This window comes from Orussus abietinus, unplaced genomic scaffold (assembly GCF_000612105.2).
Source record: "Orussus abietinus isolate OABI.00-Male unplaced genomic scaffold, Oabi_2.0 scaffold608, whole genome shotgun sequence".
Lineage (NCBI taxonomy): Eukaryota > Metazoa > Arthropoda > Insecta > Hymenoptera > Orussidae > Orussus > Orussus abietinus.
Window position 1 is genome coordinate 1 of NW_019394867.1, and position 26098 is coordinate 26098.

Here is a 26098-nt window from a genome sequence, read left to right on the forward strand (position 1 = left end):
ACTTTAATTTGAATAAAAACGTTTTAATTCTTAAAAAAAAATTCTTGAAAAACCGTAATTTTTGGGTGGGTCAAAGTGGTGTAACCCCTTAATGTATAAAACTTTTCTGAATGTTTTCCACATTATTCCGTAATGTCCGGTTACTAAAGTATTCTAAATGGTATTGCCTAAAAACTGAAAGTATTTCTTTTAATTCTAAATTTTCAAACGGCATAAAATATCACAAATACATGTCTTTGATCCTGGTCTGGAACAAATAAACATTTTTTGTTGTTTAATAGTAGTATAATACCTTACTGTACTTTAATTTGGATAAGAACGTTTTAATTCTTAAGAAAAAATTCTTGAAACACCGTAATTTTTGGGTGGGTCAAAGTGGTGTAACTCCTTAAGAGCCACCATAAAAGTGAGGCATAAGTAAGGGCCTTAATCTAAACGACGCCATTCACAGCACACTGTGATTGTTGCCAACTACCGTTGACATGCTATTTAGCAGCAAAAGATAATCCAACAATCGCCATCTATCGTCTGACCATTGCATCGCTTATGGTTCATATCGTACGGAGTAACAAATGTAAAATTAACCATCTACTATAAAGTGTTAAGAAGTATCTCTGTTAACAAATTCCTCCGGAAGTCGCAAAAAATAATGTTTTTAGACGAAACTTTAAACGGAATATTCCTGAACTCTGTATCGTAAAAAGTAGTCTATACCTCCATCGCAGTAAGGAAGATAAAACAATAATGCGCGATCGTAACGAAATAAAGAGAGAAATGGAACGATCTCTTAAAAGATAATAATAAAGTATTAATAATGTATCTTATCCTGGAGGTCAGAAAAATCTTTAAGGATTTCCTTCTTCCTTATGCAAGTGCACGCATGTTTTAAATTAAAAGAAAGCAATGATTTTCACTCGGTTTACAACAAAATAAAAAACGCCGCTTTTTCTTCTTTAGTTTCTCTTCCGGTGTAGAAATGATAAAAAATCTACGTAAAAAAGAAACAACTCTATTTCTATCGTACCACCTTTTTAGAATTCTAGGGTCGTCAAAATGTCAAAACAATTAGTCCTGTTCAAATAAATGTGCGCAAAATGTATGCCTAGTGTATGGCTTTCCAGAAACTGCAATTACACAACCCGAGGTATATAATTCCCATGAGAATGTAGGAAACAACCAACTCTTAATCAAACTTAACCGGGACATTTTTTCCCTCCCTCGGAATTTAACACTAAACCTAATGACAATTTATACCCCCATTACAAATACCATTTAAGCAGGTCAATTTTACCAGCCGCAAGTTTAGTGTTAACCCATTTGCATCACTAGCGTATATATACGCTTAATTTTACTGGTCACTATCACACAAATATAAAAAAAAAAAAAAAGAAACCTGAAAAGTTACAAAGTGCCTATCATTGCCATCAAGATTTACTGGACAACATTTTCCAACAATCGTAACATCATCAAGAAAAACTCGTTTGTTTATTTCTAAAGAAAAGAAGAGAAACAATTTATCAGGGTGAAAATTGTGAAGTGGCTTTATGCATTCAACCCTTTAAATACTATCATACTGCACAAAATAACTAATAAACATTCCCGCCATTATCAATAATATATATATGGGCATAGACCGCATATTTGCAACTGATTTTTTCTTATGTATGTTATATTATTATTTTTGTTATTATTATTTATATATTTTTTTCCATTTTTAATTACAGAATGCTGAAGTATGAAGTTCTTTTACTTGTGATTTTTGTACTTAAAAACAATTAAAAATGAAAAAAGAAAAATTTGGTGATAAGGACCCTCTTTTTCATACTTCTTTATGATGCAAATGGGTTAAAATACGCCTTTTTGCCTTCAGCGTCGCGATTTATCCGATATGAGTAAAGAATTTCCAAGATAGAATGAAAATTAAAACGATTCGCAAGACCCGATATTAAAAATTAAATCTCTCCTTTTTGTCGATTTCTATATCACAAATTGTCACGCGGTCTCGTCCTAAGATTAAATGTGCTCGCACATTATATCTATATATTCTCTTTTCTATACATTATTACTTTTCTCTTTAAATAATTCACATTCCTTCGGCCGGTGCATAACTTTCACCGGTAGTATCAACAGTGTCTCTGCGATCAACATTTTGACAGCACAATTCAATGACGACTTCTGCAGTTTGATCTTTTACCGGACAGGTATCCATAATCGTTGTTTCCTGAGTCCGAGTACTTTCGGTTTTCGAAAAGTCTTCATTTCCTTCAGTACCCTCCGGTTCAGATGCGCGTATGAGATTTTTCTCGATTTCGACGATTTTCAAATCTGAAGTCTGAATGTCCACTATCGAAGCACCAATTGATTCCTCGGGATTATTTTTCAAAATGGAGGAATCGATGCAACCATCCGATTTCGCGATCATTTTTACTAATTCCACTTCTTTCTCGGTTCCGACTTGAATTTTATCCGACTGCCCCTCCTCAAGATTCCTGTTATCACATAAAACCTGATTATTCAACGCCGAAGCAGAATCATTTCTAATCTCACATTTTACAGCTGCTTCGTCTGGATTTACATTTTTCCCTGATACTTCTACATCTGCATTGTCCGCCGAATTTAACGAAGCCTCCTGTTCGTCACCTTTTCCCGTTAAATTCACTTTAACGTATGGTTGGTCGGAAAGAGAAGAATTTGAAAGACTTTTTTCGTCTCCGATACTTGCCGGATTCGAGATGTCCTTTTCATCGTTAGGAACCCTTACATTCTGGGATTGATTGGCATTAATTGCTTTTTCAATTTCCCCAATTTTCTGTCCATTGTTCGAGTCTTCGGGAGTTGTGATTACATCTTTGCTTTCCGTAGGCTTATCAAAGCATATTTGCTCCTCTTTTGTACCTACCATTTCTTCGTCAGCAGCTTCATTCAATTCTCGCTCTTTGGCAGTTCCAGGACAGTTTCCAGTTTCTTCCTTCTGAACATTTAACATGCTTCCGATTGAATTATTTTCATCAGCTACGTTTGAGAACCCGACCACATTACAGACTGAGTTTCCAAAATGTTCGATAATATCTTTGTTCGTACCTTTTTCAATCTCCTTTTCAGACAAATCAGGATTTCCTGGACCGGCTTCTACGAAAGTTTCGTTGTCCTCATTAATTGGTATATTTTTCTGATGTGCAGACTCAATCGGCACATTTCCTCCAACTGCAATGGTCGTGTTCTTTTCCTGAGACTTTACTTCAACGCTTATTGAATCTCTCACATCTGAATTAGGTATTTCAGAGACCCCGTGATTCTTCAACCCGCCATCCAAACATTTCTCCTGATTCCCGGACACGATAGCACTTTTACTCACCTCTTCGACCATCTCGATATTTCCCTGAGATTTTATCTCATCTTCCACCCCCGAAGTATCGATTCCAGCTTCCACATGTTTTATAACATTTTCTGCCTTAATTCCCTCCTCATTTCCAGCAGTGTTATTCTTTTTGAATATTGCATCAGAATTTTCACCTACCGAAAGAGCGATGCTTCCATCGACTTGGAACTTGACTTCCCTAAATTTATCAGAATTGGATAAATTGTCAAACCTTTTATTATTAAATTTGGCACCTTCCCCGTTCCGATCGTACTTATCTAACAAATTGGAGATTTTTTGTTTATCCACGATATTCTTATCGACAGATGTTTTCCCAGGGCCCGGACATTTTGTTATGTCCACCTGCATCTGGGATTTTTGAACATTCTCCTCTTTAGCATTTCGCCTCTGCGAGTGCGGTGACTTTAGCGACGTTTTCATGTCTTTCCTCTGCAGGTAGGGGGACTTCGGGTCGTTATCAATTACTCGCTTCAAAGCACTGGTAGGTACGTCATCCTTATCCAAATCCATGGTTTTCCTTTGAGCGTGCGGCGACTTCAAGTTATTCTCCTTTTTTCTCTTCAGAGCTGGCGCTCGCTGAGATTGATCGAAGTGCATTCCTTTGGTCTTCTCGTCAAAAGATTTCTGCCGACTGAATGTTTCGAGCTCCCGGGTTGTCACTTCTGCTTTCGACTGACTGCTGTACATCACTCGAGTCTTCTGTCGAGGACCCACTCGACCAGTGCCAGCTATACTAGGAGAACTCACTGCAATTAAATCGTTATTTATAATAAACATTTCATTGACCGAAAGAAGCCTAAAATGTATAAGAATCTTCAACAAAAGAATTGACGTTACTACAGTAAAATGATAAATCTAATAAGGAACATATTGGTACTGTAACTTAGCTTTATAAGAGGATATGAAAGAATCAGCCTATACATATCTGAGAGGTCAAATCATTATCATTACTTTATCGAAATGACATATAGAACCCTTCAATTCGTATAAGTCTCAACGTAGACTGTAAAAGACTTCAACATAAATATAAATGTCGATAATGGGACGCACCAGCTTATGTTCCCACTTGATTATTCAAAACGGCATTACCACCAAAAAGGGTATAGATGAATTTTACTTTTTCGACATTGATTAGATTTCTTAGTGCCTTTCGTATCCTCATGAGGGATATAAATGTTGTCTGTAAATTACTATCATTAATAACATGATGTATATCCTACCCTTTACACTCATGACAGGACCTTTTGTTACACTGGCTCCTGGACTCAAAGTAACTTTAATACTTTTATCGGTAGCAATTACTGTCCTTTCATCGGTGTTATTAGGAGACAATGGCTTCATTGTATTTGGAGTAGTAGAACCATAGTATTGCTCATTAGAATTGGAACGATGATAGCCACGATTACTGTACAACGTTCTGTGAGATCCTCGATGAGGGCGATAGTTTCCATGACCTCCACAATTTAAATAATTGGAACATATAAAATAAATTATAAATAAAATAAATTAATTTTATGAAAAATTCTTCGATAATATAGATTATTATATTTAAACTAACCTTCAAATTGGTGTCTGTCAAACTCTTTATGATCTCTTCGAGCAATCTCAGCTCCTGATGAATTTTGAGATTCTGTTTCAACCCCTACCTTAAATATTATTATATTAATTGATCGTATTTATTTATTATACAGGGATATAGTGTATCAAGAACTAATTGTGTTGATATTTTTTATGATTTTTAACATATGAACTACAATGTCGCCATGTTAGAATGCACTTCTTTTTAACCAGGATGTACATCCTGATGTCAGAATACAATTTGTGATCAATTGTTTTATAATTATTATTTTCTCATTTATATCTCATTTTTTTTAATGTATATGTAATTTAGAATTTAATAATGTGCCATTAATCCTCTAGACATGAAAAAGAGTGTTACCAAAAAAGCAAAGAAAATGAAAAAAGAAATGTGGTAATTGTACCCAGCAAGAAATCAAAATTCTGCATTACTGTCGATACATTAAATGAACAAACAATTCTTACTTTATCATTGTCCCACTCCCTACGCCAATTTCCTTCCGCAGTACGTTGTCTGCTGATGCGAGCTTCATCGATATGATTTCGTTCAGCTCTCCAAGCATCATACTCTGGATAAACTCCATCTCTTGACATAGCCTGATAGCCTCGATAATCAGACTACAATGATATTAAGAGATATTCTCACATTTTATAAATTCGTCTTAGTCTATTGCAGACATAAATTGATAAGAATAAAACAATAACTTATTTAAATCACAACTTTAATTACATACCTTCTGAACTTCCTTACCAGAGCCTCTTTTTCTTGAACTTCCTCGTGGAGGTCTCGATCGCCCTTTGGCTTTATCACCATCTCTTCCATCTTCTAAATTATGTTCCTCGCGTTCAGAATCAGCAAGGAAGTTATATTTAGGATCTGGTGGAGGTCCTTCACCCTAAGTAGCACAACAAAAATTAAAATTCACCGTGTCGTAATGAAATTAAAGGTGAAGATACTGGTTTCCTTTAACTAATATAATTCTTATCAACTACAATTTGCTACTAAAACATACCTGAGCAAACGTATGTATTTTTTTCCCATCGCCACCCCCAGCATAATGTTGAACATATTCAGCATTATATTCCTTGCTCATTGGCTTAGGTTTCTGATTACTTTTTGGAGGATTTGAAAACTCAGGAGGCTCCTTGCGTTCTGGCCAATCCGTTGATGGCACCATTTGTACTAAAGCATTTAACTGTGCAGCATATTTTTTATCCGCTTCCACTTCCTTTTAACAATTAACATAAATGAACTAACACATCCTTAAAGAAATATTCTTAATGGATATATCCCAACGATAACAATTATTAGCAATGATAACCTCGTGTCTCCGCCTGATTTCCTCATTCTGTTGTCGGATCTTATTAATTCTTTCCTCTAGAGCATTCGCTGCCATCTGAAATTGAATACTAGATATGAATATGAAAATCTTTATTTAAAGTCAAACAAAACTCTTCGATAGCATATTACCAAATATAATACCGTTACGTGTAGCTAATGACATCATTTTATTAAAACAATGATTAATAACCAGAAACGTCGTTCGGCCTTAGATCATTCGCCAAAATAAAGTCATGAAAATTCTTTAGAGTACTAAGCATTAACCTTTAACCAGTTTACGGATCTGCAAGAGATCACTTTCTATGTCATTTGCTTCTTCTTGTTAAAACAACAGTGGACTAAAAACTGCAGGAAACAAAACCTATGAATTAGCCATTCGACTACGTTTCCTCGTCATGCCCGTGAAAGACCATTTCCGAATTCCTTCATTCCTACTTAACCAGTAGTTCTGCAAATAGTCGAGGCTAAATAAGAACATTTGCCAAAATAAAATAACGATTAACGAGAATTCTCTACCTTCTATCTCAGAACTCGCAACAGGGATTCTCACAGCCACCATAGAATTCGTAAGTTCCATAGAAGCCCGGATTCACTTATCTATGTCATCGAGATAATATTAAAAGGATGGAATGTATGGGTGGTGGGGGACGCGACGGAAATGCTTTGAGATGAATCGAACTAGGTAGGGGCAAAGTGACACGTATGAACACTGGACTCCATCGATGGCTTGCACCTGGTCCGCACTGCCCTCTCCGGCCGCGCAGCGTACTAGCGGCGGGAGAATCGCGGAATTCGAATCGCTCGAGGGGCAGAATGGATTTCCTCAAGAAAATAAATATTTATAAACAAAAACAATTAATGAAAATTATTTTAGTATTACTGTGGAGCGTCCCTGACCCACCTAACGTAGTTTTTTTAAATAATAATTTACAGAATTTCATAAAGAATATAATAGAACATGTTCTATTAAATGTTAACAAGTTTCTTAGTGATTCAATTGTTCCATTCGCTGAACCGAAGTTAGAATATTATCTTGACGGAGATTTGATCTCTAAGATATACATAGGCTGACTCTTTCATATCACCTTAACTTTATTTGTGGTTTAAGTAAAATTAAGTTAGTAACTTTATTGAAGTTAAGTAAAATTATGTATTAAAGCCTTCCCACGCACGAGCTTCGCGAAATCGTTCGATGAATCATTTGAGTTTATTCAAGTGATGGGTAATTTAAATTGATTTATTTGTTTCTTATCCTAATTATATTTCTTCTCAGGCGATGATGTTTTTCGTTTTTTTTCCTGTTCTCTTAACCAATTATTGTTAACCTCGTGATTCCGACTCTTCTTTGGAACTGCCCTTTGAAATTTCTGGTGACATCGGTAACTCGTAACTCAGATTCTTCATCGAGTCTCTTATCATCAGCCATAATTCCAGATTCTTAAGGCCGTTCTAATAAAGAGAAGGAAATGTAGGATAGAAGGAAATTGTTACAATAAATCTCTAAAACTTATTGACACCACTGAGCATACTTTTCTATTTTTGCACATCGGTGTCTAATCGTTTGGAAACGTTTAATGATGTAACGGATTGAAAAAATCGATTTCCCTTGTTTGAATTCAACGCAAGGAAGATGTAGAGATATTTACAAGGCATTATGATGGAACATGAATGCAATATCTCTTAAGTGTGGAGATTCCATTTACCTTAACAGCTTGTCGGTAGCATTGGATAGACTCACTGCGTCGTTGTTGTTGGACGTTAATTAAGCACAAATAGCCCCATATCTCTGGGTCGCGAAGATTGAGTCTGTTGGCTTCCGTGAGGGCGATCTCTGCATCTTTAAATTCTTTCAACTAATTATTTTATGGTTAGCGAACGCTTTATAATTTGACTTATAATTTAGAGATATCGAATTGATATAATATTAATGATTGACTTACGTGATAATAAGCAATACCAACGCCGAACCATGTACCAGGAGAAGGACAAGTCTTACAGGCGCTGAGAAAAGCATTTTTAGCTTTGCCGTAGTCCTTTTTATTTAAATAATGCATTCCCATCCTGCGGATTCAAATCCAAATTACATTCGGAGCGATGAAATTTCACCTCCTCGAGGACGATTTAAGGTGAAGTGAAACACGTCAAGGAACTTGATCAACGTCGATAAAGATTTTTCTAAATGCCTACGTTGCCGACGTTCGTTTTTATATTGACAGCTGTATCGAATTATATTGGGTATTGTACCAAATGGCACACTCCATCTGTCGTTATCGTACAATAAATATCAAGAAATTGAAGTAAAACTCCAGAAATCCTCTGGATTCGTGCTTTCTGGGGCCCTAATTGACTGCAGAGGGACACCCTGCGCCATCTGTGATTTCCAGGTCAATTAAATTTTCACTCCGAGATCTCGTATTATCATCGTTTTAGCAAAGAAGCACATACAACACTTTTTTTGCCTTTATCCCGTTCAAATGCGAGTTTATCGATTACCAGAGTGTTCTAATTGTCGTAAAATTGTCCTGACCATTTCGATTCTCATATCAGAGCATTCGATAATTGTATATTGATCGAAATATGAGAGCTCGACGCCATTTTGGTTCTGGTCTGGACTGAGATAAAAAATTGTTTGAAAAATCCAAATTTTGAATGTGTCAGGACAATTCTTAGATGATCAGGAGTGATGTGTCAAAGTTTAGGACAGTTTGGTCTAATACCCTTAAAAAAAAGTGTTGTATTCGAATTGACTAATTTGAAGGATGTTTCACTTCACCTTAATACCGGGAAATGTTTTTCGTCCTTTATCGGCCCTTTCCTTTTTATCCACTATTTATTTTAAGTGACTCGAGGGTGGCTCTCAAGGAAAAATGAGTCAAATTAGAACTGAATCTTGAGATCAATTTTAGTTGCGTTTCATTTTACCTGAGGTGGACCAGGTGAATCTTTTTAGGTCGGTCGAAAGACACGTTGGCAAATTCGTAGCAATAAATCGCATTTTCAAAATCATTCAATTTGAAGAAGCAATGTCCTTTTAAACTTGCTATCCAGTAATCCTGAAGTACGTGAAGCAACGAGAATTATTAATAAAAAATTAAAACATGCATTACCATTTAAAAGGCATTCATTTTATATCCTATAGTTACCATTCCGTGTTTATTCTGAGCTTCATTTAAATGGTACAAAGCGTCCTCGTATCTGTTTGACAAATAATGCTGAACAGCTAAGTAGTAAAGGGCGCTCACAGATTTTTCCGATAATGCTATTTCTTGGGCTAGTGCGATTCCTGCAAACTGAAGTAATACAAAATATTTAAAATATCCTGGAGATCGGCCGATTTGTTGAACTAGCAGTTGCATTGTATTCCGTCGAATTAGGGCCTTTGTTCTTTCGTAACTGGCGAAGTGAAATATGGGTGAACGACATTGTTAAAAAAGATATTATAATTTTATAACATTTTTGATGGACGTTTTCTTCAGGCCTGGTATACTAATTTTATAACATAATTTCAAATAAAATGTATAACATATATTATAAATTTAGTACACATGTGNTTGGCATAGAAGCGCATACAACACTTTTTTTGCTTTTATCCCGTTCAAATGCGAGTTTATCGATTACCAGAGTGTTCTAAATTGTTGTAAAATTGTCATGTATAACATATATTATAAATTTAGTACACATGTGTGATATATATTTATATACGTAAATAAATTTATAATATATGTTACACATTTCTGTTGGTCAGAACTTGATATTAAACCTTTTTTCTGCAGACAAATAAATTTGGCATATTTTCCGGACACGTTCGAGATCGATTTTAGAGACAGCCCAACCTTAAACGCTAAAAAAAATCGAATTCAAACTTACGTCGAATAAACTCATCTTTAATAATAATACAGCCGTCCTTTGGTATACATTATTTTTGGGACATAAACTGGTTGACCAGGAGAGAGGTTCTCCTAAATAATGATCACAAATCGTGTCTTGATCCTTGTTAACCAGGCATTTTTCTGCTGTTCGGATTGTTATGTCTACGCCTATAATTTATAACAAATCCTTGTTCTAGGAGTAGTTAACAACAACAACAACAGTAAGGTAATGGAAGTAGGTAACAACAACAACAGTAAGGTAATGGAAGTAGGTAACAACAACAACAATAAGGCTGGTTCTAGGCCGCTATGTGTGTCCGTGCGGACACATGAACGGGCACATACACATACATCGAGTCTATGTGTTACGTAGGCGTCCTTTACGCCTCCAAAATTTCTAAATCATAACCTAGTAACCCGAAAGATAGCCAAGGAATTGCGTAAACTAGCACGCGATTGTGAAATAAGCTTGCGAAAGGAAGTCCTGAGTCCGCTTGACGAAAATCAGACTGCCAACCCAAGAAGACCATCAATGTGTGTACCGATTCGTTTCAAATTTTACCACGTGAATATGGAGGCCCTAAATTAGGTCCTGAAACTCATGAAATTTCATTTTTCATCAAAAATTTATTTACGTATCATGGACTAGAACCTGCGTGTGTGAGTCCGAGTACGTGTGCACGTACACATAGTAGTCCAGAACGGGTCCTATATAACTTCTTTTATATATACATATTGGAGTATTTGGAGGAACGAGGAACTTCTCGATTGACATTTGAAGAATATTAGAAATTCTTTGAACGGCCCTTTCATCCCTCGTGATAGTTTATTCATATTTGTCTTACCTTGGAAATTCTCTCCGCGAAGGTACAATAATTGCAAAATAGTCCAACCTTCTGGAAATCGTGGATAAAAATTGGTCAGTGCCCGAAGAATTATCTCGGCGTCGCGATATTGCTCAGCTTCAGCCAGTATGACTCCATAAATGATTAACCTAAAAATAAATAATTTCATAAAGACTTTGGAACATTAAGGTGAAGTGAAACAGTGTAAATCCAATTTTATCGTTTCACCACGGAGATTGTGTTACTAATTGGAAACGGGTGATGACTGCATCGTCGAATCCGTTGCGAAACAATTTTAGCCTCTGAAACTATTTTTTAATTTATTTATAAATAATTGCATGTTATGAAAATCAATGACATTTTGAAGAATTACCACGTTGACACGACTTATGTACGATGAATTGGTCACGATATAACCCAATAAAGGTAGTCGGGATATACCCTAATACCACCTACATTCATTGTTTACAACCGATGTGTAAATGTTTATTGGCAAAAAGCAAAAAACACGTATTTCTTAATTTTTTGCGAGCAATCACATCGCGTAAGTGGAACTTAAGTAGGAGTGCTTGTTTAATGGATATTACAAAAAAATGTCACCTGAAGGGTAGTTCACCCCCTTGAGGGGGTGCAACATTGCTGAACAATATTGTGTTGTCACCGTCCTTATACAGAATATGTTTATACAAAGTTTCGTCGAAATCCCTCCACTGCTCCTACGAAAAATATTTAAAAAACCGATTTTTCGCTAAATTTTGGGGGGTTGTTTCACCCCTTAAATGTGGACCATTGCAGATATAAAAAACACGTGTCTCTTAGATTTTTGTGTTCTTCAACATATATGAAACTCAATAAGATCGGAGGCGGACACTTGGGAATGTTTCCTTGTAAGTCCTTTTCGTCAAGATTTCAACCTGAAGATTTCCATTAAAATAAAATAAATTAACAAGTAGCATACTCACGCGATTTTGTGCCGTATATCCAACATTATCGCTTCTCGACAACATTCTACGGCGCGATCGCGGTCGCCGATTTTTAATAAAAATATGGCATAACTTGCCCATGCATTGGGATCCTTGTGGTTTTCTGCAACGTTCTGCGATGTATTAACGTTATTGATTTCGGAGTATAGATTGACATTATCCATCGCCAGAATTTTTTAAAATACTAAATAATATTTTTCGTTTAAATATAAACTTACCGAGGAGTGATGATACATCGCTCCGGCTACATCCCCCATTTCGTACGATTCTTGGGCATGTAAATGAAAATCCAAATTGCTCCGAGTTTCTGTTATGTCTTGTTCAAATTGACCTTCCACATCTTTATTCAAAACCTGGTGCATTTGTTCTACTAAATATATGTAAGCCGTTGCCACGAAATTCTATAAAAAAGCATAGATGTATACGTTTACAATTATACATTTGATTAATTTCATGTAATTCCTATTATAACAATGTAAGAGCAAATGTGTATAATGCGTTCTATCGAAAACCTGTGTTTCCTCGGAATCCAACGTCAAGCCGGAGATTTTAAACTTTTGATCTAACAACAAGATGATTTTTCTTTTTAAACTCGTGTACATTGCTACATAAAGTCCATTGTCGTAAAGGTATTGCATAAAGCGAGCTAACTTATCCTGAAATTATTGAAAGTCAATTTCATTCATGTGTTTTGACTGATTTGGCTTGGGTAATCTTAACTGATTAACTTCATATAAAAACATTACCTGCGTGTAAGAATACAGATGGGAATACTTTTCTTCCTTTAGGGAATCACGATCCAATCCCATTGAAATCGATGGGTTAACTAATCGTCCCTCTGTTTCCTTAGTAATAGGAAAACTCGTTTGATTTTGTTCCATAAAGTCCTGCAATTGAGATCAGTTTTATTGGCAGCCAAATATAGTATATACTATTTATGTATTTCATCTGTTAAGGTGAAGCAAAACACGTCGTGGAACTTGATCGACGTTGGTAAAGAAGATTTTTCTAAATACATACGTTGCCGACGTTCGTTTTTATATTGACAGCTGGGTCGAATTATATTCGGTATTGTACTAAATGGCATACTGCACATGTTGTTTTCGTACAATAAATATAAAGAAATCGATGTAAAACACCATAAATCCTCTAGATTCATGCTTTCTGGGGCCCTAATTGACTGCAGAGGGACTCCCTGCGCCATCTGTGATTTCCAGGTCAATTAAATTTTCACTCCGAGACCTCGTATTACCATCGTTTTGGCATAGAAGCGCATACAACACTTTTTTTGCTTTTATCCCGTTCAAATGCGAGTTTATCGATTACCAGAGTGTTCTAAATTGTTGTAAAATTGTCCTGACCCTTTCGATTCTCATATCAGAGCCTTCGATAATTGCATACTGATCGAAATATGAGAGCTCGACGCCATTTTGATTTTGGTCTGGGCAGAGTTAAAAAATTATTTTCAAAAATCCAAATTTTGAATGAGTCAGGACAATTCATAGATAACCAGGAGTGATGTGTCAAAGTTTCGGACAATTTGGTCTAATACCCTTAAAAAAAAGTGTTGTACTCGAATCGACTGATTTAAGAGGGGTTTCACTTCACCTTAAGCGCAAGAATAAACATCTCGATGTTAACTTACTTGATAACTTTCGGATAGAATATCCACCATTTTTTTAATACAGTTGAAGTAATGATTTTCTGCCAAATCGCCTGTATAAACGTACCGCTGTAGATTTATCTTCGTGGGAGGAAGTAGTTTTTCTATTCTACAAAGTTAATACATAGTTGGATATTGTACCAAATGCCATACTCCACCTATCGTTTTCGTACAATAAATATCAAGAAATCGAAGTAAAACTCCAGAAATCCTTTGAATTCGTGCTTTCTGGGGCCCTAATTGACTGCAAAGGAACCCCCTGCGCCATCTGTGATTTCCAGGTCAATTAAATTTTCTCTCCGAAACCTCGTATTACCATCGTTTTAGCATCGAAGCGTATACAACACTTTTTTGCCCTTATCCCGTTCAAATGCGAGTTTATCGATTACCAGAGTGATCTAAATTGTCGTAAAATTGTCCTAACCCTTTCGTTTCTCATATCAGAGCCTTCGATAATTGTATATTGATCGAAATATGAGAGCTCGACGTCATTTTGATGCTGGCCTGGGCTAAGTTCAAAAATGTTGTAAAAAAATCCAAATTTTTAATGTGTCAGGACAAGTATTAGATGATCAGGAGTGACGTGTCAAAGTTTCGGACAGTTTGGTCTAATACCCTTAAAAAAAAGTGTTGTATTCGAATCGACTGATTTGAAGGGGGTTTCACTTCACTTTAAAGCATAATGTTTGGAAAAATAATCCGCTTGAGATACGGGAAAGTAGAAATTTGGGTATTTACACGTTATGGAAGTCGTCGGAAAGGTTTGATCGGATAAGGGGCTCGTGAAGCTCGAATTCGACTAGGAGAAAAACGGGCTCACCATCTTCCGTTGTAAGAGGCGCACTTTCTAAGAGTTCGCTGTCAGGGGAGGATTGGCTCTACCGATAAAACAAAATAGTCCGGTAGACTCTTATCAAGTATATGGCATAGAGAGCAAGACTACGGTTTCCATGGCGTCAAGGTTATACAGTTTATTATGCTTGTGTATGATATGAACAAACATCATCTCAAAGGAAAAGTTGATATCTCAATTAGTTTGGGAGATATAAATTATTTTCTTTAATTTTAAATATTCAAATTTTTGTTAATATCTCGAATACTGTGCGAGATACAATGATATTTCATATAACCTTTCCGATAGAAAATGTGATTCCCTAGATGAAAGATGATATGCATTTTTATCGTATCTCGCATAGTTTTTTATATACTTATAATGGATTTAGTTGAGAATATCTATTGACACAACAATTATGTCTACTTTTTCGAAGAAACATGTAAGCTAAGAGTGAACAACATGCAACCTTTTTTCTAGGGAATTTAATTTTCTACAAAACTGCTTCTATGCATTTTTGTGTATTCGTCGTAGTTTTAGAGTTGTGTGGAAAAAGTGACAAAAGTGTTGTCTTCGAATCGACTGATTTGAAAGGGGTTTCACTTCACCTTAAGCAACTAAAATTCTGCAGTCGTGTTAACCACGATGCTATTTTACTAACCTTGCCACTGGTGTTTACTTTTGTGTCATACCCTCTCGATTCCCTCGTCATCGTGGAATTGAAAATCTCTCTCTTCGTACCGGTTTTGTCAAACATACTATTCACATTGTATGTGTGTAACTGAGATATAACACGAGTCCGTTTCCCTGAATAAAAAGCAGATATATTTGTTATTTTGTGCGTCTTTAAATTATTTAACATATTCCATTTCTACCAACTTCCAGGAAAAAGGAGTTCCGTCAGGTCGACGTAGCACTGGTAAAGCAGAGCTCTTCCCGAATTTTTGCTTCGGCTTTTTTCAGACACTGCACCCCCGTCGGTAAAAGCGAGTTGAAATGGCCAGTACCTGTGTCTTAATTTAAAAAAAAAGGAAGAAATACGTGAATATTTAATTATGCTCAATTTCGACATCGTTATGTGCTTTGGAATGATCAAGTAATGCTACATAATGTTTAAGGCAAAGTAGAGGAATAATATAATTCATAAATACTTGGTTATGTTATCCCGCATTGCGTGAACCCCTGCTAGCGATATCATCCAACGCATGAAGTAATTCCATTCCACCCTCGGTGCGTTCTCGTTTATTGTTTTCTGCGTCAAGCACACCAAATCAGTACTTTGCAACCTACATTTAACCCTTTAATTATATAATTATCGATTACCAGAGTGTTCTAAATTGTCGTAAAATTGTCCTGACCCTTTCGTTTCTCACATCAGAGCCTTCGATAATTGTATATTGATCGAAATATGAGAGCTCGACGCCATTTTGGTTCTGGTCTGGACTGAGATAAAAAAATTGTTTGAAAAATCCAAATTTTGAATGTGTCAGGACAATTCTTAGATGATCAGGAGTGATGCGTCAAAGTTTCGGACAGTTTGGTCTAATACCCTTAAAAAAAAGTGTTGTATTCGAATCGACTGATTTGAAGGGGTTTTCACTTCACCTTAACGCGTAGTTAGAGTGGGTTCCGTGGGACATAACTCCACTATAGTGGCGCTTCATAACTAAAGGGTTAAATGATCCACTTAAAAACTAACAATAATACTGATTGCGGAAAGTTTATCGAAATCATTTTATAGAATGACAATTCATTGAAAACCTTTCATCCAAAAATAATTTATCAGTTTGCACTCATATCAAAAGATTTATATGTATTCGAAAAGAGAAATTAGAACGTATGTATTAGGTGTAAGGAAATGTTCTGTCGTTGTTTTTCTAAAGAAGTGTACGTGTTTCAAAAACGACAGAACTTTCCCTTACACATAATAAGTAACGTAAGGAATGATAATATTTCATCACTCATAACGATCTTACTTGTAGGTCGATTTTCTTAGTACAACTATTTTTCACATCCTTATAATCGGTGCTTAATTTGTATTTGGAGAATTTAGCACGACTGTCCAAATAGCATAAGGAATTCCATTTTTTTGTCATTTCGATTTCCGACACTCTCGTCCACTTTCCTCGGTCAAATATTATTTCTTCTGGAGACTGAGTCAAAAGGTCATAATAATTATTTCAGGAAGTAAGACCCATGTGTGGAGTAAAGAGAATGTATTTTGAAAATTTACCACGTCATTGGCATACACCACAGTGCCGATTTTATATTGCATGCCTTCGGTAAATTCCGGCAAGATATTGAACAAACCCTCCACAGTTATATTCAAATAATTGGGTTTAATATGCGGGAAAAATATTTTCTCCTCTTGTTCAATGGTGACTTTAACAACGGGAAGATTTGGCCAAGCAGCATCGTGCCCGTCAAAAGAACGATTACTTCGTTCCATTATTAGTTTTTCTTTCATGCGCCTTTCCCCTGATAAAACATCTCAGATTACACTTTAATTGATTTTAATATACCTGCTTAAGAGGATACGAAAGGCGCTAAGAAATTTAATCAACGTCGATAAAGTCAAATTCATCTATACCCTTTTTGGTGGGAATGCCGTTTTGAATACTCAGGAGGTAACATAAGCTGGCGCGTCCCATTATCGACATTTATATTTATATTGAAGTCTTTTACAGTCTACGTTGAGAATTATACGAACTGAAGGATTCTATATGTCATTTCGGTAAATTAATGATAAAAAGATCGATGTAAAACTGCCGAAATCCCATAAATTCAGGATTGTTTAAATTTCACGAACCAACGCCATCTGTGACGTTTAGCTGCAACTAAATTTTTGCTCTAAAAGCACGTGTTAGCCGCAGGACAAGCCAGCATTCTCTTGCAATCGTTGGTAAAAGTATTTACCACATTTTCCCATCTGACTCTGTAATATTCCATTTCCACGGTATTCTACATTCTTTGAGCTAGGTCCTGAAACTCTTAATTTTCGATCCTGAGCCTCCAAGAAGCGTAAAACATCGAAAATGTGCCCGGACCACGCCATGGTGGTTCTAGTCCATGATAAGCAAATAAATTTTTGATGAAAAACGAAATTTCATGAGGTTCAGGACCTTCCTTATAGTCTCTCTATTCACGTTGTAACGTTTCAAACTATTCGGTAAACCGAGTTAGGAGAAAAGTTTTATAAAGAAAACCTCTTCGACGCCACTTTCACATCACCTTAATATAAATGAAACTCGTGCGAAATTACTTTTAAAAAAAGTGTTATATATTCGTTACCTAATAATATCGGCATGATGTCTAAGTTGGAAATTCCCAGAATCTTTGAAGTGTTTGATTTCTGAGTTGATTTCGAATTACTTTTTCCTTTTGGATTCAATTCTTTGCCTCCTTCTCCGTTGTCAGCTTTCATCTCTCCCTCTGGTTTGGAAGTCTCTAGCAATTGTACTGTATCATATATCGGTTTATTATTTAATTTCAAAATAGTACGAATTAAAAGACTTAGGAAATGTCGATTTACTCAGTACTGGCGTGGACACAACACCATTCATTATATTTTGATCGTTTACGATTATGGGGAAATTTATAGTATGATTTATTTTGTGGATCTTTGGTGGTTCCCCGAAGTCAGGTTCGACACTCAAAATGGGCGTTTCTCCCAAAATCGTTCCATTATGCTCTACCAACATTCGAACATTTACAGTTTCCATCCTGATCTGCAAAATTACAATTTCCCTATAATGTAAAAAAAGAAAAGTACTACTCATACAAATAGAGCGTGACAAAAATTAAAAAAAGGGGCGTTTCTCCCAAAATCATTCCATTATGCTCCAGCAACATTCGAACATTTACAGTTTCCGTCCTGATCTGCAAAATTACAATTTCCCTGTAATGTAAAAAAGAAAAGTACTACTCATACAAATAGAGCGTGACAAAAATAAAAAAATGGGCGTTTCTCCCAAAATCATTCCATTATGCTCTACCAACATTCGAACATTTACAGTTTCCGTCCTGATCTGCAAGATTACAATTTCCCTATAATGTAAAAAAAAATTCTACTCATACAAATAGAGCGTGAAAACAATAAATGTCGAATAAACAAAAGCAGGTCCTTAATATTTTAATTTTAATTTTCTATATCATTTTATTCGAACAAAATAACGAAATTTCTTGTCACCCAGTCTTGGTTATGCGCTGAAAGAACATTGCCTTCAATGACATAGTCTCTACTTATGATTTTAATTATTATTATTCACTTTACTTCTGATACTTACAATATTTTCAACTGAATTAATAATAATCTTGATATTTCGTCCAACGTTTGAATCATGTTGAGAAAACTCTGACATTGAAGTGTGTTCTGCATCCCCTCCTCTTTCATTCCTTGAAGTGTATTTATACTGAAATTGTTATTAAATAATAACGTTTAGCATACACTCTTTATATATTAATTTAGTTCAGAATATCCCTTACTTTGACCATATTTTGTAAAATCAAAGATATGAATTGTGTTACAGCATACACAATTCACATATGCTTTATTTTGTTTTCTCTTACCCAATCTTGTCAATTAAAATCGTCAGGGTTGTGTAAGTATAACACATCATGTAATCATGGACGTATAATATATGGACCGCTCACGCCCTATGCTTGAATATGGCTCTGAATGGATCTAACAGAACTGTGAGAGAACGAGAACGTTTTCGATAAAGAAGATTTTTCTAAATGCCTACGTTCCCGCCGTTCGTTTTTATATTGACAGCTGTGTCGAATTATATTGAGTATTGTACCAAATGGCATACTCCACCTCTCGTTTTCGTACAATAAATATAAAGAAATCGAAGTAAAACTCCAGAAATCCTCTGGATTCATGCTTTCTGGGGCCCTAACTGACTGCAGAGGGACCCCCTGCGCCATCTGTGGTTTACAGGTCAATTAAATTTTCACTCCGAGACCTCGTATTCTCATCGTTTTAACATAGAAGCGCATACAACACTTTGCTTGCCTTTATCCCATTCAAATGCGAGTTTATCGATTACCAGAGTGTTCTAAACTGTCGTAAAATTGTCCTGACCCTTTCGATTCTCATATGAGAGTCTTCGATAATTGTATATTGATCGAAATATGAGAGTTCGACGCCATTTTGGTTCTGGTTTGGGCTGAGTTAAAAATTTTTGTCCAAAAATCCAAATTTTGAATATGTCAGGGCAATTCTTACAAGGAAGGTACCTGAGGTGTCCCCCTACGATTTTGTTCATTTTTAAATATGTTATAGAGGACTAAAATCTAAGGGACCCGTGTTTTTTTTTTTATCGACGGATAAATACTTTGAAGGGGTGAACTCAGGCTTCAAAGTTGGCCGTGCAAGGGGGTGAGTTTGCTGTTTCATATAGAAGTACTCGACCGATTTTCATGAAACAACCGTCAAAATGTAAGGAATGAAGCATTATGAAACATACATTTGGAATTTTTCGAAAAAATTCATTTTTAAGGGGTGAGCCACCCCTTTGAATTCTTCTTTTACCCCTTACGCGAGCAGTAACTGCTCTATCCAAATGAAACTTGGTTAATTTATAGACCAGAACAATACAAAATAGGATATTTTGGTTTTTTTCGAAAACGAATTTTAAGGGTTGTAACAACCCTTTAATAAAATGATGTATAATCTCGTTTTAAAACCAGCTTTGTACGACTTTCTTGGACTTAAAGGACTTTACCGATTAAAATTAATAAAAGAATACGATCAGGTACCATCCGATACATTCAAAGGGTAAATTACCCCTTGGGTTCAAAGGAATGTGATTCGTAGAATATAAGACAGCGGAGTTAGCTGTCCTCGCAACTAGTGCGTAGCCGAGTGGTAACACCGCACGAGCGAGCAGTATGCAGTGTCAGGTTTGGCGGCATCCAGTGTTGTGTAACCTAACCTCCTTATAGCACTGACTACTAATGTAATTATATTAATTATATTAATTATATTAGCAGTCAGTGCTTACAGTACATGTACGTCGTGTATTATTTCAGCTACTTCATTACCTGAAGGATTTTGCATCTTTTCGTTACATACACCAATAACTTCTATAGATGATATATTTTTAAAAAAATATTCGTAACAGAATGTAACGTCTGAAGAAAGAACACTCACATGTTCATACTAACTTCATTGTTTATTTATTATTAGTTTGTTGGCCTATATTAGGAAGATAGAATACATTAGAATAAGGTTAAGTATACATTTCGAAATAACGTACCATTTTGTAACATTTTATGCACTTCTGCACTCTCTACTACATCGTACGGACGACCGTTTACTTCATACATTTCACTGTAATAATTGATTTCATTTGCCATCCTGGCTTCATTAACTTGAATCTACACGGTTTGAATTTGAATTTGATCTACCCAACACGTTGAGCGTAGGTATCGTAGAAAATTTGTGATACATAAAATGGCGTCTGATCAGTAAACATGTTGAGTGAACGTACCCATTCAGCAGATAAGCGCTAACCGATCACTCAACAGTTGTCTCCTCTGAATGCACCCAATGAGAATCTCTCTTAGAAGTAAATAGGTGGACTTTCATTGGCTATTGACGATATTGCGCATGCGCTTTGCACATTTAGTTTGGGGTAATATACTTCGTGCCTGCGTAGTAAACTAGGGACGTATATGTTGCCAGATATTGTAACATACGTGTAGAAAACCACGTATATTACTTGACGTATTATACTTACCCAACCCTGCTCGTTACACTCGAGTGTAGAAAGTGCTGACAACACGAACAAACCTTCTGAAAATATTAGCCAGGGGGTCGACACTCCTTATGGAAGAGGTGTAACGCTGAAGTTAGTTCACCTACTCCAAGCAAAGACTGCGCTGGTGTCGTGACTTTTCAGTCTGATAGAAAGAGAAGAACAGAGAAAACATTTTCTAACCAATAGCAAGAGACTCTAGGAGGCGCAGCGTAGATGCGCATAAAAATAGTCGGGACAAGTGAACCAAATTGAACCTAACCTCGATTAGTGGCAATATTTTTACAAGTTTGGATTACTTCGGGTATTAAATCGCGAACGTGAGTTTGTGAGTAAAAGTGTCAATCAAGAACAGTTTGTAGTTTCTTACTAGAATAATTGTAATAATTAAATGGATTAAATGCGATCTATAGATCGCATTTAATCCATGAAAGTAATCATAATAAAAATTAAATTTGTACATTTATACATTCATAACAATTAATATTTTTATCTTAATAAATATGTTACTGTTTAACTAATGTTTAATGTAATTATTTCAGTTCTTACAGTGATTTAAAACAGGCGTTGCGCCACTGACACTTTTGTTACTTCTTTTATGTTTAATACACTGTTTTCTTACATTTGTTTGTCAGTTTAAGCAACGTCTGTTTTGATCATTGGAAGTACTTTTTAAATCCCGAAAATATCTCTTCGTTTAATAAATGAATTTGAATAACCTGCCAAATATTTTAGTTCGCGAAGGTTTACTCCAACCGAAGATGGCGGTAGTGCATAAAGCGTTACACCCCAATACATGGCAGTGTTGACCCCCTGGCCTCGCAGAAAAACACGCATATTAGACCCCTGATTTAAATTCTCATTTCTCGGCAAAGAACGCTTTGGAGTAATTACCAATAAGTTACCAGGAATTTCTCATCCTTCCTAACCTAACTTACTGCGTTTAGAACTGTATATACTAGAAGCAACTTCTGACGAATTTGGACACGGTCGTAATTCCGGTTGCGTGATTTGTTATTGTAGTGCAACCTCTAATCCCTAGTAAACATACGAATTCGATGTTGAATGATACCTGATGATAAATTAACAAAATTGGGCGACATCATGCAAATATTGATCAGAGATCAATACGCATTAGCTCCATATGATATTAGGTGATGTGGTTAATCGTCTTCTCGTATGAGGTGCAGCAACATCATAATATACCGATGAACGACATTAATGATGAAGCGATTGCACAAAAGAGATGCACCAATGGATTTTGTTTCACGCCTACATTATCAAAATGTCGATAATTTCATGAATGTATAAAGAACACGTTTATGTTCACAAATTCGTAGGGCCAGTTTATTCTGCAGATGCGTCTTCATGCAATCACGAATAACAGGCGTAACAATTTGATTATTCCCAATATATTAACATTACTGGCATGACAATTAATTACTAAATATATTTTGAATTACCTAACGTATTGGTGTCCATTTCATGAATACCTCACCAAACGTCCTCTTTACTGAAAATAATACATCATTGGTGAATACGAAATATTAAAATACCACGAACAATTGTATAAAGAAGTAAAAAAAGAAATAGAAAAGAATATTAAAAACTCTCATTTTCATTCACTGATGCCTATCAAAATTGGATCGATCAGTAACGGATATAGATAACATTTGATGTTGCATTACTTGGAGGAGGAAAGTCTTCTGGATGAAGTTTAATGTAATCACGAAGTATGGCATCTCTCGTTGCAATCTTGCTAAGGTATCGAGTCTTGCACAAGTATCCAATTCCAGTACCAATTAGACCACATATAATATGTCTCTGTATACCTAAAATGTACCGTGTTATGTTAAAACTAAACAACAACACCATTAAAGTTTAAAATGTTTTGCATTACTTAATAGTATAACTGTAACGGATCATAATGCTCTGCATGTACCATAGTTTTTCTGCTTGCAGACACATAATAGTATTCTCATGCCTGGCATTTGTTACCGAGGCATATAAATATCTTCAATGATAATTGTATACAAACTGTCTTTTCTTATAGATTGTATTATCGGACTCCAGTCAATGATTCAGATAATAAAGCCATTTTGGAAAGCCCATCGAACACAACATGCACGTATACCTCCATTTAATCATAATATGGAAAGGCAATGACAAGTTCAGAGTACTTTAAATAAATAATGAAATCGTGTTCCCTTATTTACAACGTTTGCATTTTAATTGGTATTTTTTTACTCGATAACGATTTGTCCTACTTTTCTTAAATAAATAAATCCGTTAGCAGCACTAGTACTATGAAAATCAACAATAATTTCTTTATTTTTGAGAAGGATCAATTTGTAAACAATTAATGCCAAATATACTCTTTAAACTTATATTTGCAAAACGTTTCACATAGAATCAAACCTGTTTTTGTGCGATTTTTTTTTATGCGGTATATTAATATCGGGATTCTATTCCTCGCTACTGCAGCAATTGCTCAAATAAAACAACACACTTTAAATTCGTGCTGGAAAGCGGTCTGGCCTGAATGTGTCATTAATAGGAATGTAACCGAAAACACGTCCACGTTATCAATAGAAATCATTGCGCTAGCACATAACATCTACGGAGAAGGTTTTGACACTTTTAGCGAAAATGATCTTATCGAAATGATTAAGCACGAAACCGTAAATGATAGTGACATTCTCAATAACTTAACAGATCATGAAGAAGAACAGGATTCTATGACAGCGGATAAAATATATGCAGGGATCCAGCTTTGCAGCAAATTGGAAAAGCATTTTCTTAAAATAGATAACAATTCCGAAAGAAGTTTGAAATTCCAAAAAGAGTTTCAATCGTGTATATCTGGCTATCACGACGTTTACAAGCAGCTGATCAAATGAAAGCAAAAACTTATCACCGACTACATGGTAACAAAAAATAAATCAACTCTAATATCTTCAAGTGAGGAAAGCGATTACGAACCCGTTTATCACAAAAATATGCGCGTTGTAGACCACGACAAGTAGTATTGAATTATGTACATTTTGAAAATTTCTCCATGTTTAAAATGAGAAATAAAAATTGTTAAAAATATTTCCATGTATAATTTAATTATTTATTTTGTTTCGGAAGCACTTTCTCGCTATTTCATAAAGCTTTGACATATTTTCTAACAGACTTTTTTATGTGGTCCCTCTCCACCGCATAACAAAAATTTTCTTTAATATGTTCTGAAAAATTATTTGTTATAGTTATTTATGAAGTTTTTGAATATTTTTTTCGTGCGGTCCCTATCTACCACACAAAAACAGGTTTGATTGTATTTCTATTTCTATTATATTCAGTCCAGACTAGGATTACATAACCCCAAAACTAAGGTTATGTTCAAACGAATGTTTCCAATGTGACAATTCGAACATATTTTTATTTAAATATCTACACCCAAAAAGTGTGATAATGGGTTGTTATTCATCTTACCAGCATATAATGGTCTCTTTCTTAATAGATTATAAGCACAAGCCACTGCTATTCCCGTGGTTGCTCCACCAAACACATGCCAATATTGATAAAGAAGGGCATTCCCTTCATTAACATCATGACCAGTCAATAACTCAATAGCCCAGGAGTTATCTGTCTGTCCATCGGTACTGAAGTCTTCAGGTTTCGGTGTAAAAAAAAATTGTTTCCCTGTTAAGGTCCTCGTCTCCATCATCTTCCCTGTCTCACCCATGACGACGGATCTCTCCTCTCTCTCTCTCTCCCTCCCTCTTCGGGATATACTTCAGCTTACTATCCAAAGCCCAATATCAGAGATTTCTTCTTCCTTCGTGTAAGGAATTTTGCTCCAGAGAGTTGAGCCCAGTACCACACTTTATCAGAGATTTGACTCAGTAGGCTAACACTCGCATGTTATTCTTCGAGATTAGTGTTTGCAGCGGCCTCTGGATCAATAGTACCGGAAGGATGAACTAGCAAATTTCCCGCCATAAATTTAAATTGAATGAAATTCGGAAACTGTTATTTAACCCTTTTAGTGCCGGGCGAAAAAGAGATGCTTATGCGAAGATAACCGGCCGAATTTTACGATTTTACTAGGATTTGAAAAAAGGCTCATAAAATCCAAACGAAAAGCAATATTTACATAATTCAAAAAGCAGAGTATTAAGGACAATACAGAGAATAAAATAGTGACGCTAATTTTTCTATATTCATTGAAAATTACATAAATAACAAAGGTATAAGTGATAAAAGAAAAAGAAAAATTGAGTTCTCTGTTTCAAAACGTAATTGCACATAGGAAAAGTCATCTTTTTATCATTATTCCAGAGTTTATACTTTAAATTTCCAATATATTTTTTAACAAAATAAGTAATATTGCACAAGAAACATAAAAAATAACTCCAAGGCACATGGTAGGCGCCGGACGGATTATCTCATCCGAAACAAGTAATTGTTATAGGTTATAGGTTGTTATAGGTGTTGTTGTATCGTTATTTTAATTCTCTCGTTATGAAATTAGACTATTTATAACGCATTATAAATTTATTTTGAGATAGAGAACTCTCGCAAAGCGAATAGTAAAGTGCTACAAGGTGCGAGCCGATATATCGGCCTCCGGCACTAAAAGGGTTAAGAAAAAGTCATCTAATATTACTGTACACTTTGCAGTTAATAAGGTTAGGTAACGTATTAGCTGCAAATCTCACAGTTATAATAATTTATNATTCTTATTTTATCGTAACAAAGAACGTACTGATGATATACTGAGTTATTTTAGAATATAAATAATAGATACACTTTTTACAGTAATTATTTATTGTTAAAGTTCAGCTATTAACGCTAT

General features: G+C 35.4%; 3 protein-coding genes across 7 annotated transcripts; all 3 read right to left on the reverse strand.

The window, feature by feature from the left end:
* Positions 1 to 175: 175 nt before the first annotated feature.
* LOC105695984 lies at positions 176 to 6907 on the reverse strand. Of its 5 annotated transcripts, XM_012418117.1 has the most exons (10): positions 6816 to 6907; positions 6564 to 6747; positions 6280 to 6354; positions 5971 to 6186; positions 5692 to 5853; positions 5423 to 5575; positions 4938 to 5025; positions 4600 to 4833; positions 2548 to 4125; positions 2375 to 2489 (listed from the first exon to the last, which is right to left on the reverse strand). In XM_012418117.1, coding segments are annotated over exons 3-10 (2508 nt in total). In that variant the 5' UTR covers positions 6564 to 6747; positions 6816 to 6907; the 3' UTR covers positions 2375 to 2487. The 5 variants fall into 5 exon arrangements, with proteins under 5 accessions (XP_012273507.1, XP_012273515.1, XP_012273532.1 ...); XM_012418084.2 differs by having other exon boundaries at positions 176 to 4125; XM_012418092.2 differs by lacking the exon at positions 6564 to 6747 and having other exon boundaries at positions 176 to 4125; positions 6816 to 6904.
* Positions 6908 to 7406: 499 nt separating this feature from the next.
* On the reverse strand, positions 7407 to 18899 carry LOC105694734. Its single transcript, XM_023433365.1, has 21 exons — positions 18778 to 18899; positions 18024 to 18219; positions 17783 to 17950; positions 16725 to 16969; positions 16468 to 16644; positions 15643 to 15743; positions 15371 to 15504; positions 15153 to 15298; positions 14398 to 14537; positions 13642 to 13768; positions 12743 to 12883; positions 12509 to 12652; positions 12215 to 12397; positions 11976 to 12109; positions 11014 to 11162; positions 10167 to 10336; positions 9443 to 9589; positions 9222 to 9352; positions 8240 to 8360; positions 8003 to 8152; positions 7407 to 7748 (listed from the first exon to the last, which is right to left on the reverse strand). Exons 1-21 carry the CDS (start codon positions 18850 to 18852, stop codon positions 7620 to 7622), a joined length of 3108 nt encoding a protein of 1035 aa, XP_023289133.1. The 5' UTR covers positions 18853 to 18899; the 3' UTR covers positions 7407 to 7619.
* A 3675-nt stretch (positions 18900 to 22574) lies between these two features.
* Positions 22575 to 25154, reverse strand: LOC105694953 (NADH dehydrogenase [ubiquinone] 1 subunit C2). The gene is made up of 3 exons (XM_012416119.1): positions 24733 to 25154; positions 22944 to 23087; positions 22575 to 22768 (listed from the first exon to the last, which is right to left on the reverse strand). Exons 1-3 carry the CDS (start codon positions 24983 to 24985, stop codon positions 22719 to 22721), a joined length of 447 nt encoding a protein of 148 aa, XP_012271542.1. The 5' UTR covers positions 24986 to 25154; the 3' UTR covers positions 22575 to 22718.
* Between the last annotated feature and the right edge of the window lie 944 nt (positions 25155 to 26098).